The sequence below is a fragment of the Balaenoptera musculus genome, chromosome 16 (assembly GCF_009873245.2).
Source record: "Balaenoptera musculus isolate JJ_BM4_2016_0621 chromosome 16, mBalMus1.pri.v3, whole genome shotgun sequence".
Classification (NCBI taxonomy): Eukaryota; Metazoa; Chordata; class Mammalia; order Artiodactyla; family Balaenopteridae; genus Balaenoptera; species Balaenoptera musculus.
Genome location: NC_045800.1, coordinates 17,681,849 through 17,699,197, shown reverse-complemented (window position 1 = coordinate 17,699,197; position 17,349 = coordinate 17,681,849). Strand labels below are relative to the sequence as shown.

The 17,349-nt window shown below is 36.8% G+C and overlaps 1 protein-coding gene across 13 annotated transcripts in view; it reads left to right on the top strand.

The window, feature by feature from the left end:
• Positions 1–17,349, top strand: part of VTI1A (vesicle transport through interaction with t-SNAREs 1A) — a 397,531-nt gene that overhangs the window by 184,170 nt on the left and 196,012 nt on the right. For 10 of the 13 annotated variants that reach the window (XM_036828007.1, XM_036828008.1, XM_036828006.1 and 7 more), the window contains 2 exons: positions 15,673–15,743; positions 16,438–16,499. In XM_036828007.1, coding sequence (XP_036683902.1) covers positions 15,673–15,743; positions 16,438–16,499 — 133 coding nt within the window. Of the gene's footprint in view, positions 1–15,672; positions 15,744–16,437; positions 16,511–17,349 lie in introns of all 13 variants that reach the window. The other 3 variants (XM_036828014.1, XM_036828013.1, XM_036828017.1) reach the window with 1 other exon arrangement.

Here is a 17,349-nt window from a genome sequence, read left to right as displayed (position 1 = left end):
CACAAGACCAGATGAGAACCTTTGCCATTGACTGTCCCCTTCACATTTCAGTCATCTCACTCAGGCTTTTGAAGGAAATAGATGGCAGAAAATTCAAGAATGAGAGCACTGGCTGAAAGCTGAAAAGTGGATGTTCTCTGTCATCAACTGAAAAAAGACCCCAGTGCCGTAGATCCAGGAGAGCAGCTCGGTCTCATCCCCTGTACCAACCCTGATCAATTGGAGCTGATTGCCTGGAGCGTTGTGAGGAGAGGGTTACTTGCAAGGCATGTTCAGGGGCAATGTGATGGATTAATGATATCTGCCAGGTGTTTGGGATTAAGAGTAGCGGCAAGTATGGCATATATTTGTTGACTTTGCTCTTGGACTAGACATATGGATAGCAAGAGTGACATTTTGTTGAAAAATTGAAGAAACTGACTTATTTTATCACTCTGAATTTTTATTTCTAAACTTTATTTCTTTTTAAAACAACTTTTTTGAGGTACAGTTGATGTACAATATAAGTTTCAGATTTACAACATTGTGATTCACAATTTTTAAAGGTTATATTCCATTTATAATTATTATAAAATATTGGCTATATTCCCTGTGTTATACAGTATATCCTTGTATAAATTAGATTTTGTTGTTGTTGTTAATGTATAAGTTGTATAAGAAGAAGGTAACTCCTTCCAGAGGAATTCTAAATGTTTTGTGTGAGTCAAAAATATTGTGTACGAAGCCTCCTTCCTTACACCATAAACAAAAATTAAATCAAAATGGATCAAAACCTATGTGTAAGAACTAAAACTACAAAACTCTTAGAAGAAAACGTAAGGATAAATCTTTGCGGTCTGGATTTGGCAATGGAGTTTTAAATATGACACTAAAAACACAAACAACAAAAGAAAAAAATAGATATATTGGACTTCATTAAGGTTAACTTTTGTACATCAAAAGACGCTATCAAGAGAGTGAAAAGACAACCTACAAAATGAAAGGATATATTTACACATTACATATCTGATAAGGGTCTAGTATCCAGAATACATAAAGAACTCTTACAACTCAACAACAAAAAGACAAACCAATTTAAAAATGGACAAAGGACTTGAACAGACATTTCTCTAAAGAAGATATACAAATGACCGACAGGCACATGAAAAGATGCTCAGCATCATTAGACATTAGGGAAATGCAAAACCACAGTGAGAGGGACTTCCCTGGTGGCACAGTGGTTAGGAATCTGCCTACCAATGCAGGGGACACAGGTTCGAGCCCTGGTCCGGGAAGATCCCAGACGCTCCAGAGCAACTAAGCCTGTGCACCACAACTACTGAGCCTGCGCTCTAGAGCCCGCGAGCCACAACTACTGAGCCCACATGCCACAACGACTGAAGCCCGTGCGCCTAGAGCCCGTGCTCCGCAACAAGAGAAGCCACCGCAATGAGCAGCCCATGCACCGCAACAAAGAGTAGCCCTCGCTCGCCGCAACTAGAGAAAGCCCACGCGCAGCAACGAAGACCCAACGCAGCCAAAAATAAATAAATAAATAAATACATTAAAAAAAAACAAAACAGTGAGATATTACTTCACACCTACTAGGATGACTATAATTTTTAAAATGGAAAATAACAGATGTGGCCAAGGAGGAACTGGAACATTCCCACATTGCTGGTGGGAATGTAAAATGGATAGCCACTGTGGAAAACAAGTTTCGCAGTTCCTCAAAAGGTTAAACACAGAATTACCATATGATCCAGCAGTTCTACTCCTAGGCACATACCCAAAAGAACTGAAAATAGATATTTAAATAAGTACTCGTATATGGATGTTCATAGAAGCACTATTCACAATAGCCAAGGAGTAGAAACAACCAAAATATCCATCGGTGGATGAATGGATAAACAAAATGTGGTATATCCATATAATGGAACATTAAATTTTAACAACATTTTTAAAGACATTTATTTGGCTTTGCTATTATTATTATTATATTATTTTATTTTTTGGCTGCGTTGGGTCACAAGCAGATCCCACAGCAGCAAAACAAGAACATAAGTGAGTGAAACAGGTCAGGAAGGTAGGTGGCAGCCTCCATATGACCTGGCTTTTCTAAAGAGAGCAACTGTAACTCAGCTGCAGCCTGTGCTTACCGTGCAGAAATGGGGACTCAGAATTGCCCTATATTCCAGATTTCAAAAGAAGCTAGATGTCCAGCTTTTTATATGAAACACCCTGTTTAAAAAAATTTTGTTGCAAACCAGTTCAGAAATGCTTAAAATAGTGTTTCAGAAAAGGAAAACATGTTTGCCAGTCATTATAGGTCCTGTGGTTCTCCCAATAGTGACTTCTGAATAAGCAGATAATTAGAATGTTATACATTCAGTGATAGAAATGTGTATAGTTCACAAAGAGTACAGAGAATGATTAACTCTGCCCATAATGATTTCAGAAAGGCTTTCTAATTACTTTCTAGTCACTTGTCAATAGTTTACAGCCCTTTTTGTTTTTTTAGAATGAGTCATTCATTCAACCCAGATGCTGCTGACCCCGTCTCCCTTGTCTGTTAAGTAAATACATGTTTGGTAAATTCCACAAGTGAGCCTTTGGAATGTGTTTTGACAGTTTTTCCCATTCAGGTTTTCTGCTGCTTGATCTCCTGGCTTTAACATTCTTTATTGAATTGTGAAAAAGGGATGTCCTTCCTGCCTCTCTGGTCGTGTTTCATAGAATAGAACAGATTCATTCTCATTTCTGAATGGAGCTGTAATTAACATGGTTCCTTTTGTTTAACAACCTCAATTTACATAGTACCTGCTCATTCCAGAGCATCATTATGGGTAGCACAGCTTCATTGACTGATGTCTGAGGGCTCTGGGAATAGTGTTTGTTAATTATCTGCAGCAAACCCAGGTAACTAAGGGGAGGTTCTGCTACTATGACTTTGATGAAAGTAGTGCTGATGATTTTTTTAATTGCTTAATGATAGATTTGATCATCCTAAAGCAAAATAGAATACATACCTGCTGAGGAATAATTGCTTTTTAAAAAAAAAGAAAGAAAGAAAGAAACCTGAGGCCCTGTACATACTTTTGCTATATTACTACTAAGAATGCATAAGTTTACTTTCAGTTTACATAAATGTGTAATTATTTCTGTAGTAATGTCATCATCAAAGTGCTTGTAAATATTTTATACTACGTAGTAAATGCAAATGTCCTCAGAGGCAGAGGCAAGCAGGCTACTACATGAAACAGTCCAGTTGTAGACTTGGTCATTCTGAGAGTAAATGCATTTATTAAAAGCATTTAAGTTTGAGTTATTTGTTGTTTCTTCAACATTGTCTTAGGGGAGGGGCCGGAGGAGGGTGGAATACTTTTGTGGGTCTTATTTGGCCCCTGTGCTCTAGTTTGCTTAAATGCTCCATAGAGAAAAAGAGGCATTAAGATTTTATAGCATCATTGAGTCCAGAAGGGGCACTAGAGGTTTATATAGTCCAAAACTGTCATTTTATGTTTAAGGAAACTGAGGCCCAGAGAAGGGAAGTGTTTAACCAAAATCAAACCACAAATGAGTATGTCTGTATTTCTTTTTAGTGGGTCTTAAAGACAAAGGGAACTTAGAGATCCTTTTAAGATGGTATTTCTATATTCTCCAATAGAGTAACATTAGCCATTTGTGGTTACTGAGCCTTTGAAATGTGACTGGTCCTACCAACACTGAATTTTAAATTTTATATTATTTTAAATAATTAATTTGAAAAGCCTCATGTGGCCAGCAAATGCCATATTGGACAGAGAGGCTCAAGGATTACAATTTTCATCCCTAACTTATCACAGTCTACCTCGAATAAATATTATGCTACTTCAAATATAACTTAAAACCTGTCAACAGCATACTTCTATTTACTTCCTCTCCATCTTTTGTGCTATGATTTTCTTATATTTTACTTCTACATATGTTGTTATTATTTTTCTTTACATGGGACTAAATTCTGTAATGCACATTTCCATATAGTATCATTTCTCTTCAGCCTGAAGAATTTCCTTTAGCATTTCTTTTTTTTTTTTTTTTTAATTAATTTATTTATTTTTGGCTGTGTTGGGTCTTCGTTTCTGTGTGAGGGCTCTCTCTAGTTATGGCAAGTGGGGACCACTCTTCATCGCGGTGCGTGGGCCTCTCACCATCGCGGCCTCTCTTGTTGCGGAGCACAGGCTCCAGACGCGCAGGCTCAGTAATCATGGCTCACGGGCCCAGCCGCTCCGCGGCATGTGGGATCTTCCCAGACCGGGGCTCGAACCCGTGTCCCCTGCATTGGCAGGCAGATTCTCAACCACTGCGCCACCAGGGAAGCCCACCTTTAGCATTTCTTGTAACTCAGTTTTGCTGGATAATCCTCTCATTTTTCAATTATGTAAAATTATCTCTATTTCACTTTCATGTTTAAGATATTTTTCGCTAGATATGGGATACCAGGATGACCTTTTTTCTTCCCCCAGCACTTTGGGATATTGTTCCATTTTCCTCTTGCGTTGTTTCTGATGAAAATTCAATCCTCATTCTTACTATTGCTTTCCAGAATGTAATGTGTCTTGCCCCCCAACCCCCGGCTGCTTTTAAGATTTTTTATTTACCTTTAGTTTTCAGAAATTTGACTATAATGTGACTTGGTGTGTTTTTCTTTGTTTATCTTGCTCAGAGCTTGTTGAACTTCTTTGATCTGTGGGATGACTTTTCTTTAAAATAAAATTTGAAAAGTCTTTGCTGTTATTTCTTCAAATATTTGTACCATTCCATTGTTTGTCCCTGAGACTCTCTTTTCGGGGAATCTAATTGCACGTATGTAAGACAACTAGTTGTTATCTCACAGATTATTGTTGCTATGTTCTTCCCCCTCCCCCACAAAAAACTTCTTTCCTTCCTTCAGATTGAATAATTTCTATTAACTTGTCTTCAAGTTCATTGATCCTTCTTGTATAGTGAAGGATATTCTCTTTGGTCCATCCAGTGAATTGATTTCAGATGCTGTATTTTTCCATTCTAGAGTTTCATTCAGTTCCCTTTTAGAGTTTCCATTTCTTTCCTGAAATACCCATCTCTTCACCATTATATTTACTTTTTAATTTAAATTCTTTAACTTACTTATAATAGTTATTTTAAAACTCTTTTATCTGTTAACTTTAATGACTAAGTCATTTGTTGGTCTACATTCATAAACCATGTTTTTACTTCACCATTCTCTTTTTTCCCCTGCTTTTTTGCATGTCTTGTAATAGTATTCTTGACATAGTGTAAGAACAAAAACAGTAGAATCTGAAATATAAACATTTTGAATTTATTTTCCTTTGGAAGCATTTTATTCTATTTTGTATTTGATTAATGGACTGATCAGATTCTTCCCCAAATTAAGTTGAGCTGGTGCTGAGCTGAATCTCTAATTAGATTGGATTCGTCTGAGATTAGTGTACCCCAACCTGTGTCTATGCTGCCTTTTAAAAAAAAATCTTATCAGTATTTGATCTGAGAGTGGGTCCATCTCCAGTTTTCTGGATTCTTGGTTCATGTTTGGACTTAACTCTGACAGGGTCTCAGAATGCAAGCACCGCAAGAATATGTAGGAATATGAGGTTTCTCTTTACTAACCAGCCCCTTCTCCACTGCCTCTTCTATGGCAAATTTGGAGATTGGAGGAGAATTATCAAACCAAGCCATTTGCTTTTGTGTTTAGAGCTCATCCAGATCCCATTCTGTTCTGTAAGCCTATATTTTTCACACGATGTTTGACTGATTTCTCCTTATCCCTGAAAAGTCTCTCAATGGGAGGCCTGTACTCAGACCAGGTCGTAGGTATGAATGTTGCCACAGCTCTTTGCTCACAAGTAAAATGCTTGTTTCTCTCTAGAATCCATCAGAGCTTCTTTGTATATACTAGATATCTCCCAGAAAAGAATGGTAATTATTTTGTCTAGGTTTTTCTTATTTCTATAAGTGTGGTCATTTGTATCTTTCTACATCTGAATTGGAAGCAGAAGTTCTTTACATGCCTTGAATTGTGAAATAATGAAAGATGGTAAAAGAACTGTCTTTTCCATTTCCCCACCTATCCATGGATCGGGAATTCAAAAAACTCATGTCTCAGTAACATCAATACTGAGGATAACCTACCCACTCAGGGCATGATGCCAGAGTCAGTGCCCAGGAAAGTGTGCTAAATGCCAAAGAATGGCTGATCCAGTCACACGATGAGCAACTCCCTCCTGAGAAAGCTATGTGTGAGCTACTTTGCTCTCCCAAAGCAATAACCTTTTACTTTTATTGGACTCAGTAGCCAGAATTTCTTGAGCCATGTCCAAAATTCAGTACTCCAAATTGTTAGGAAATATCACTTGGTGTTTTGCATCTGTCTGGTTGGTGTTCTGCAATATACGTATGAAAACACATGCTTCAAAAATACCTCTTTTAAGTATTTCTGTTCACTCCACACTTCACAGAAGTCCCCATGTACAAAGAATAGCTGGATACTTGTGAATGCCTTTTACCTGTTGCTAAAATTTCTAAGAAGTTTTTGAGCGCCAGAAAATCATCTTACCTTCTCTTAGTTCTTTAAAGAAGACTTGACTAGATGTCTTCACTTTTTAAATAATTTGCTGGAAATCACATCCTTAATAAAGTCTGTAAAAAGAAAGTTAAATATAAGTGTGCAAAGGAATGATTATTATTTTCTGCTTTATAGCTTTATAGCATAATGGCTAAAATCTTTCTTAATATTTTGTATTTATCAAATAGAACATTTTCTGATGAATTATATTTGAGGCTCCCTCCTTTCAGCCATGTTTATATTATAACATGATGTGAACTTCCATCAGCTCTGCCTTCTGATAGAAAATATTTTAGTCTGTTCATCTCCAAAATACAAATACAATAATTTTTTTAAAATTAAGTTCATTCACATTAGTCTTATGATTGTTCAGGTGGCATTGTTATTTTATGAATGGAGAGAAATGCTTTAGTGGTAGAAGCTCCTCAAAGTAAGTCTTACCTTTTGTGATGCCAGTCCAGTCCTTCAGGAAGTATTTTGCTAGATTTGTAGTTCCCTGGTTCTTCTCCATTCCTTTATGGGGCAGCAAAGTATTGAATACCTATTGTATTATCCGCCACCCCCTGTAAAATATATTGAAAAGGAGAGGAAACCCGTTTTGCAGTTTGTGACCCAGTAAAAGGGGCCTTAGATCAAAAGGATATGATGATTCATTCTGGGTAATTGTGAAAACAAAAGCTCACTTTATAAGCTTGAATGCCGTACTTCCACGCTGATTCCCAAGACCCCCGTGAAAAGGATAGAAGAAATGCAGGAAGAAACTTTTCTTTCCAGGAATTCATTTATCATGCTCTGACATGTAGAATTCCAGCATATAGCATCAGTTTTTATGTTTTTTTATGCTTCCCATTGTTTCTTAATCTCGAAAACATCCTCACAGTCAACAAGAACAATGTTTATAAAATTTATGATTTCTCAAATTATTTCAATAGAGGCAGTATGGCTCTTCCCACTCTAAAGGTATTATGGAAGTTTGAAGAACTGAAAGCTCTAAACTCAGTATATCACATCTGCATTGGTTTAGGCCTGTGAGCTTATATTCTTTCTTTATTGGTGTTGTTGGTGAGTGCTTACACCTTAGTTGTTCAAGAAAAATAAATCTAACAATGTTAATTTTTTAATGAAATAATCCCGAAATGTCTATTCTGTCCACGAATAGTCTATTTTTAAAATAATCCCCTCTTTTTTTTTTTCAATGATATTTATACTATTTTATTTAACTGGACATTATTAAAGCAATCAAAATTTAGAATCTATGATTATTTTTACATAATAGAAAAATTTTGAAATCATGCATGCAATGCAGGTTATTGACAATGATCATAAAATAATCCCCTCTTAATTTGTTGCCTTCTTTTGTTTTGATTGGGGTAGGAGAGCACATAATGAAAAAACTGTAGGTAACTTTTTTCATTCTACAAGTGTAAACATTTCTAACGTGTTTGGCCTGGAACTTTCTTTAGTGGAGCGTTAAAATGGAAAGCAACAAATAAGTAATTTAAAAAGAATTCTGTTTCCAACAAATGCATGGTATTTGCCTGTTAAAGACCAGGACATATATGCACTCTTGCCAATATCTCTTCTTTTGCCAGATGGGGTTAGTACTTTGGATGCTGAGATATTTTCCAGGAGGCAAAGAGATTGAGGGAGTGACTTATAACTCCTGAAAAGGCCTGAGCTCTTTACCTCTTGTTCCACTGATTCCTTCAGTAACAGACTGTAGATCCATTCAGAAGAGTTTTTATATATCCCAGTGAACCTGATAGAAATGTGGATATGTTGCCTGCATTCCAGTGTTGCCTTCTCCATTGCCACACATGATATGCTTTGAGAGCAGGAATACACCACAAACCTTTCATACACTCCATTTTTCACTTTCTTTTATTCTCTCATTGCTTTATTCCTTCCATGAATACTTACTGGAAACATTATGCTGGTGACAAGACACCATGGTAATAACCTATTTCCTATTTCTTTGATTGATATATATATATATATATATATATATATGTATGTGTGTGTGTGTGTGTGTGTGTGTATATATATATATATATATATATATATATACTCTCAATCTTGATAGAAGATATTATATAAAGAGGATTTTGCTGAACTAATTACAGTGTTGATGGTGTTCATAGATATTAGAGATTTTTAAGTTAAAAGTGAATTAAAATTGCTATGTTATAGGGTTTTTTTGTTTTATTGTTTGTTTGTTTTTAACATCTTTATTGGAGTATAATTGCTTTACAGTGCTGCGTTAGTTTCTGCTGTATAACAAAGTGAATCAGCTATACATATACACAAATCCCCATATCTCCGCCCTCTTGCATCGCCCTCCCACCCTCCTGATCCCACCCCTCTAGGTGGACACAAAGCACTGAGCTGATCTCCCTGTGCTATACGGCTGCTTCCCACTGGCTATCTATTTTACATTTGGTAGTGTATATATGTCTATGTCACTCACTTCGTCCCAGCTTACCCTTCCGCCTCCCCGTGTCCTCAAGTCCATGTTCTACTCCTGCGTCTTTATTCCTGTCCTGCCCTTAGGTTCTTCAGAACCTTTTTTTTTTTTTTTTTTAGATTCCATATATATGTGTTAGCATACAGTATTTGTTTTTCTCTTTCTGACTTACTTCACTCTGTATGATAGTCTCTAGGTCCATCCACCTCACTATAGATATCTCAATTTCATTTCTTTTTATGGCTGAGTAATATTCCATTGTATATATGTGCCACATCTTCTTTATCCATTCATCTGTCAATGGACACTTAGGTTGCTTCCATGTCCTGGCTATTGTAAATAGAGCTGCAATGGACATTGTGGTACATGACTCTTTTTGAATTATGGTTTTCTCAGGGTATATGCCCAGTAGTGGGATTGCTGGGTTGTATGGTAGTTCTATTTTTAGTTTTTTAAGGAACCTCCATACTGTTCTCCATAGGGACTGTATCAATTTACATTCCCACCAACAGTGCAAGAGGGTTCCCTTTTCTCCACACCCTCTCCAGCATTTATTGTTTGTAGATTTTTTGACAATGGCCGTTCTGACCGGTGTGAGGTGATACCTCATTGTAGTTTTGATTTGCATTTCTCTAATGATTAGTGATATTGAGCATCCTTTCATGTGTTTGTTGGCAATCTGTATATCTTCTTTGGAGAAATGTCTGTTTAGGTCTTCTCCCCATTTTTGAACTGGGTTGTTTGTTTTTTGATCTTGAGCTGCATGAGCTGCTTGTGTATTTTGGAGATTAATCCTTTGTCAGTTGCTTCATTTGCAAATATTTTCTCCCATTCTGAAGGTTGTCTTTTCATCTTGTTTATGGTTTCCTTTGCTGTGCAAAAGCTTTTAAGTTTCATTAGGTCCCATTTGTTTATTTTTGTTTTTATTTCCATTTCTCTAGGAGGTGGGTCAAAAAGGATCTTGCTGTGATTTATGCCATAGAGTGTTCTGCCTTTGTTTTCCTCTAAGAGTTTGATAGTGTCTGGCCTTACATTTAGATCCTTAATCCATTTTGAGTTTATTTTTGTGTATGGTGTTAGGGAGTGTTCTAATTTCATTCTTTTACATGTAGCTGTCCAGTTTTCCCAGCACCACTTATTGAAGAGGCTGTCTTTTCTCCATTGTATATTCTTGCCTCTTTTATCAAAGATAAGGTGACCGTATGTGCATGGGTTTATCTCTGGACTTTCTATCGTGTTCCATTGATCTGTATTTCTGTTTTTGTACCAGTACCATACTCTCTTGATTACTGTAGCTTTATAGTATAGTCTGACATCAGGGAGCCTGATTCCTCCAGCTCTGTTTTTCTTTCTCAAGATTGCTTTGGCTATGTGGGGTCTTTTGTGTTTCCATACAACTTGTGAAATTTTTTGTTCTAGTTCTGTGAAAAATGCCATTGGTAATTTGATAGGGATTGCATTGAATCTGTAGATTGCTTTGGGTAGTATAGTCATTCTCACAATGTTGATTCTTCCAATCCAAGAACATGGTATATCTCCCCGTCTGTTCGTATCGTCTTTAGTTTCTTTCATCAGTGTCTTATAATTTTCTGCATACAGGTCTTTTGTCTCCTTAGGTAGGTTTATTCCTAGGTATTTTATTCTTTTTGTTGCAATGGTAAATGGGAGTGTTTCCTTAATTTCTCTTTCAGATGTTTCATCATTAGTGTATAGGAATGCAGTAGATTTCTGTGCATTCATTTTGTATCCGGCTACTTTACCAAATTCATTGATTAGTTCTAGTAATTTTCTGGTAGCATCTTTAAGATTCTCTATGTATAGTATCATGTCATCTGCAAACAGTGACAGCTTTACTTCTTCTTTTCCAATTTGTATTCCTTTTATTTCTTTTTCTTCTCTGATTGCTGTGGCTAAAACTTCCCAAACTATGTTGAATAATAGTGGTGAGAGTGGGCAACCTTGTCTTTTTCCTGATCTTAGTGGAAATGGTTTCAGTTTTTCACCATTGAGGATGATGTTGGCTGTGGGTTTGTCATATATGGCCTTTATTATGTTGAGGAAAGTTTCCTCTATGCCTACTTTCTGGAGGGTTTTTATCATAAATAGGTGTTGAATTTTGTCGAAAGCTTTCTCTGCATCTATTGAGATGATCATATGGTTTTTCTCCTTCAGTTTGTTAATATGGTGTATCACATTGATTGATTTGCATATATTGAAGAATCCTTGCATTCCTCAAGAATCCTTGCATTCCTCAAGAATCCTTGCATTCCTCAAGGTTAAACCCCACTTGATCATGCTGTATGATCCTTTTAATGTGCTGTTGGATTCTGTTTGCTAGTATTTTGTTGAGGATTTTTGCATCTATGTTCATCAGTGATATTTGTCTCTAGGTTTCTTTTTTTGTGACATCTTTGTCTGGTTTTGGTATCAGGGTGATGGTGGCCTCATAGAATGAGTTTGGGAGTGTTCCTCCCTCTGCTATATTTTGAAAGAGTTTGAGAAGGATAGCTGTTAGCTCTTCTCTAATGTTTGATAGAATTCGCCTATGAAGCCATCTGGTCCTGGGCTTTTGTTTGTTGGAAGATTTTTAATCACAGTTTCAATTTCAGTGCTTGTGATTGGTCTGTTCATATTTTCTATTTCTTCCAGGTTCAGTCTCGGAAGGTTGTGCATTTCTAAGAATTTGTCCATTTCTTCCAGGTTGTCCATTTTATTGGCATACAGTTGCTTGTAGTAATCTCTCATGATCCTTTGTATTTCTGCAGTGTCAGTTGTTACTTCCCCTTTTTCGTTTCTAATTCTATTGATTTGAGTCTTCTCCCTCTTTTTCTTGATGAGTCTGGCTAATGGCTTATCAATTTTGTTTATCTTCTCAAAGAACCAGCTTTTAGTTTTATTGATCTTTGCTATCGTTTCCTTCATTTCTTTTTCATTTATTTCTGATCTGATCTTTATGATTTCTTTCCTTCTGCTAACTTTGGGGTTTTTTTTGTTCTTCTTTCTCTAATTGCGTTAGGTGTAAGGTTAGGTTGTTTATTTGAGATGTTTCTTGTTTCTTCAGGTAGGCTTGTATTGCTATAAACTTCCCTCTTACAACTGCTTTTGCTGCATCCCATAGGTTTTGGGTCATCGTGTTTTCATTTTCATTTGTTTCTAGGTATTTTTTTATTTCCTCTTTGATTTCTTCAGTGATCTCTTGGTTATTTAGTAGCGTATTGTTCAGCCTCCATGTGTTTGTATTTTTTACAGATTTTTTCCTATGATTGATATCTAGTCTCATAGCATTGTGTTTGGAAAAGATACTTGATATGATTTCAATTTTCTTAAATTTACGAAGGCTTGATTTATGACCCAGGATATGATCTATCCTGGAGAATGTTCCATGAGCACTTGAGAAAAGAGTTTATTCTGTTGTTTTTGGGTGGAATGTCCTATAAATATCAATTAAGTCCATCTTGTTTAATGTATCATTTAAAGCTTGTGTTTCCTTATTTATTTTCATTTTGGATGGTCTGTCCATTGGTGAAAGTGGGGTGTTAAAGTCCCTACTATGATTGTGTTACTGTTGATTTCCCCTTTTATGGCTGTTAGCATTTACCTTATATACTGAGGTGCTCCTATGTTGGGTGCATAAATATTTACAATTGTTTTATCTTCTTCTTCTTGGATTGATCCCTTGATCATTATGTAGTGTCCTTCTTTGTCTCTTATAATAGTCTTAGTTTTAAAGTCTATTTTGTCTGATATGAGAAATGCTACTCCAGCTTTCTTTTGATTTCCATTTGCATGGAATATCTTTTTCCATCCCATTACTTTCAGTCTGTATGTGTCCCTAGTCTGAAGTGGGTCTCTTGTAGACAGCATATATATGAGTCTTGTTTTTGTATCCATTCAGCCAGTCTATGTCTTTTGGTTGGAGCATTTAATGCATTTACATTTAAGGCAGTTATCGATATGTATGTTCCTTTTACCATTTTCTTAATTGTTTTGGGTTTGTTATTGTAGGTCTTTTCCTTGTCTTGTGTTTCCTGCTTAGAGAAGTTCCTTTTGCATTTGTTGTAGAGCTGGTTTGGTGGTGCTGAATTCTCTTAGTTTTTGCTTCTTTGTAAAGGTTTTAATTTCTCTGTCGAATCTGAATGAGATCCTTATTAAGTAGAGTAATCTTGGTTGTAGATTTTTCCCTTTCATCACTTTAAGTATGTCCTGCCACTCCCTTCTGGCTTGCAGAGTTTCTGCTGAAAAATCAGCTGATAACCTTATGGGGACTCCCTTGTATGTTATTTGTTGCTTTTCCCTTGCTGCTTTTAATATTTTTTCTTTGTATTTAATTTTTGATAGTTTGATTAATGTGTCTTGGCGTGTTTCTCCTTGGATTTATCCTGTATAGGACTCTCTGCACTTCCTGGACTTGATTGACTATTTCCTTTCCCATACTAGGGAATTTTTCAACTGTAATCTCTTCAAATATTTTCTCAGTCCCTTTTTTTTCCTCTTCTTCTTCTGGGACCCCTATAATTTGAATGTTGGTGCATTTAATGTTGTCCCAGAGGTCTCCGAGACTGTCCTTAATTCTTTTCATTCTTTTTTCTTTATTCTGCTCTGCGGTAGTTATTTCCACTATTTTATCTTCCAGGTCACTTATCTGTTCTTCTGCCTCAGTTTTCTGCTATTGATTCCTTCCAGAGAATTTTAAATTTCTTTTATTGTGTTGTTCTTCATTGTTTGTTTGCTCTTTAGTTCTTCTAGATCCTTGTTAAACATTTCTTGTATTTTCTCCATTCTATTTCCAAGCTTTTGGATCATCTTTACTATCATTACTTTGAATTCTTTTTCAGGTAGACTGCCTATTTCCTCTTCATTTGTTTGGTCTGGTGGGTTTTTACCTCGCTCCTTCATCTGCTGTGTATTTCTCTGTCTTCTCATTTTGCTTAACCTACTATGTTTGAGGTCTCCTTTTTGCAGTCTGCAGGTTCATACTTCCCGTTGTTTTTGGTGTCTGCTCCCAGTGGGTAAGGTTGTTTCAGAGGGTTGTGTAGGCTTCCTGGTGGAGGAGACTGGTGCCTGTGTTCTGGTGGATGAGTCTGGATCTTATCTTTCTGGTGGGCAGGACCGCATCCGGTGGTTGTTTTGGGGTGTCTGTGAGCTTATTATGATTTTAGGCAGCCTCTCTGCTAATGGCTGGGGTTGTGTTCCTATCTTGCTAGTTGTTTGGCATAGGGTGTCCAGCACTGTAGCTTGCTGGTCGTTGAGTGGAGCTCGGTCTTAGCGTTGAGATACAGATCTCTGGGAGAGCTTTTGCCATTTGATATTACATGGGGCCGGGAGGTCTCTGGTGGACCAATGTCCTGAAAAGGCTCTGGCCTGACACCCGGCTGGAGCACCAAGACCCTTAGCAGTCCTAATCTTCTCGAATCTTGAACAGAAAGTTCAGAGCAACATTGGGATTCAGATAATCTGCTCAGGCCACCCCCTCCATGCGGGTTCCAAGAGAGCCTTCTCCAAGCCCCTGAGGATGGAGGTTTCTTCCAGGTCTGAAATGTTTTAGTCTTTCTTCCTCACCGCTTATCTGAATTTCAACTCTTCTTACAGACCTAATCCCAGTTTCTCCAGGAAGTCTTATCTGATTTCTCCAGGCTAGAGCAAATATCCTCCTTGTCTGCTAGTGTTGGAGGGCCTCCTGCAGAGGCGGGGGGCGGCTGTGTCTCACCGCGGGGACAAGGACACTCTAAAATTGCTATATTATGTTGATTAAAGGAACTTAATGTCATGGTAATACCTAATAGTATGACAAAATTGAATATTGCAATTGTTATGCAAAGAAAGAAAAATGCAACTCTAGTTGTTTCATACTTCTCCATTACTGGTGTCATCTTCCATTTTTATGATGCCTTTACTGGGAACCACATATCTTATTCAATTTTACCTTAAGGATAAATTGTATGGAGTGAGTAATAAAAAGCTACCATCAAACTGAGAGGAGATAATATACTAGGAATGTACTATCCTGGGAAGAATTTTCAGTTTGTATAGGTGACAAAAATATAATTTATGTTATTGTACTTAAGCAATTCTTATTATTTGGATTTTTCTGTCATGAAAGGAATATACAGTCCTTTTTTTTGATGTGCCATGAAATATGAACTCTAATGTAACATTTATCCTTTAACTGCTAAATCATCTCTATTAGTTCGGGAGTTCGTAAGTGGAAGGGCTTGATCTTGGTTACTGGCCATGTCCCCAACATCTACCGCTGGCACAGAGTAGGGCCTCAGTGATTATTCATTGAGTGCATTGATTCTCGGGTACTATACAGTTACGTGCATTTGTGTGGTACCCTATAGCTTTCAAAGCATTTTTAGTTAGGATATCTCATTTGACTATAACAACAATTTTGTGAGAAAGTTAGGACAGATATTTTCTTCCAATGAATAAAACTGCAGTTCAAGTGGATTATGGAAGACCTAGGTTAGGAGGGTGTCGGGGTCATAATAATCTGTTGGAGTTTTATATTGATCATGAGCATTCTTTAAATTCTGCGCCTGTTGTCCTTTTGGTACTTCTGAAGTTTTTTTTTTTCATTTGCACCCAAAGTCATCTTTCCTAACTCAAATTTTCTTGTCCGTAGAACAAATTGGCCAGGAGATGTTGGAAAACCTCAGTCATGACAGAGAAAAGATACAGAGAGCACGTGAAAGAGTAAGTAGAAGTGCTACAATCTTTTCACAAATTCAGTAAATGAAAAGACAAAAAAATAAATAAGTAAATGGTCTTGGGCATGTGCATAGACAGTAACAATTACATTGGTGTAAGCATGTATAAAAATGGCTAGGGTGAAAGAAGGGTATAGAGTGGGGGTGAGGGGAGTGTGGGATGGAGAAGGAATAAGCTGACTCTTTATGCCTCCATCCCAGAATGCCCCCAGGTAGATATTTTATTTAGTGCTATATCTAAGGAGAAGATCACTGAGGAGGATTTTGTGGTATGTCAGGTCTTTCAGAGCAAAAGCTAAAAATATTGATCTCAGCTTCCCTCAATTCATTTTGCTTCCATTTATATCTCTAGACCTGTGTGCATTCATAGGGTGGACATATTAATTAATTACCAGAAATAATTTAAACTTTGTCAGCCTGTGAGACATTTGCTTTTATATCCTGTTCAAGTATCCAATTTAAAGCTCCTGGGGTTATCTAGTATATGTAATTTTCTAAATCTAAGAATTTTCAGAGATAATGTAGGTGTCAATAATGTATTTTAAAGTATTTAAGCATTTTTTTATGAATTGGATTTTCCATCATGAAAGAAAATTATTGTTTGCCAGTGCACTGTAAAAATAATCTAATTCCATGAAGTTTCATTTTGTTCTGTTTTAATGCTGCTTTTCTCCTCCTAGCTTCGGGAAACAGATGCTAACTTGGGGAAAAGCTCCAGGGTTCTGACAGGGATGTTGAGAAGGTAAGAGCCAGGTAGGGACTTATCTTCCTCTCTTTCTCTTACTTTTTTTTAAGTATATTTTTCATCTCGTTGCAACCGGGCATTTTCCAGGCATGCAAGCTTCTGCTCTTAGTACCCTGTGTCAAGAACCTTTTGAAATGACAGAGCACTGATATTAACTCTTGTTTGGACAGGGACACACACTGAGTAACTTAGATTAGAGAGAAGGTTTGAGCTCGGGGGGTCACCTCAAGCTATGGAAAAAATTAGGGTTAGACATAAAGTATTTTTTCATAGCCTGAGGAAGGCCCCATGGCAGGAGCAGACTGATTTTATTTTCTATTTTGATAGCCTCCTTGCTGTAGAGGGAATGATGGCCTGCAGTATCAGGAGCACACTTGGTATTAGCTTTGCCCTCTGTTGCTTTGTTTTCATTTCTTTTTTAAGAGAGTCTGGGGAAACATTCTGACTTTATGTATACTTAAAAAAGATTTTTTAAATTTAAAGAATATCTGAATAATGTGAAGTCACATGTGCGAGCAAGCAAATGTTAATGTTTTATATGTGAAACTAACCTTTGATTGACGGAAGATATTTGGGAGAGTACGTGAAAGTAAATGAATGCATGTAGGTAATAGTCTACGTTCTGTAATTTTGGAGGGGAGTGAGAAATGTTTTCATTGTTCCAAAAATTGGGGTCATTTTTGACTTAGGTATATTCAGCATGGAATTATTGCATTCAGAATCTACCAAATAAGACTATCATCTAGCATAACCTTCAGTTTGGAACTGTGGATAGAAATATGAATGAGCAATGTTGAGAATCACCTCTAGAATAGCTTAATTGGAATTTTAAAAAAAGAATCTTGCT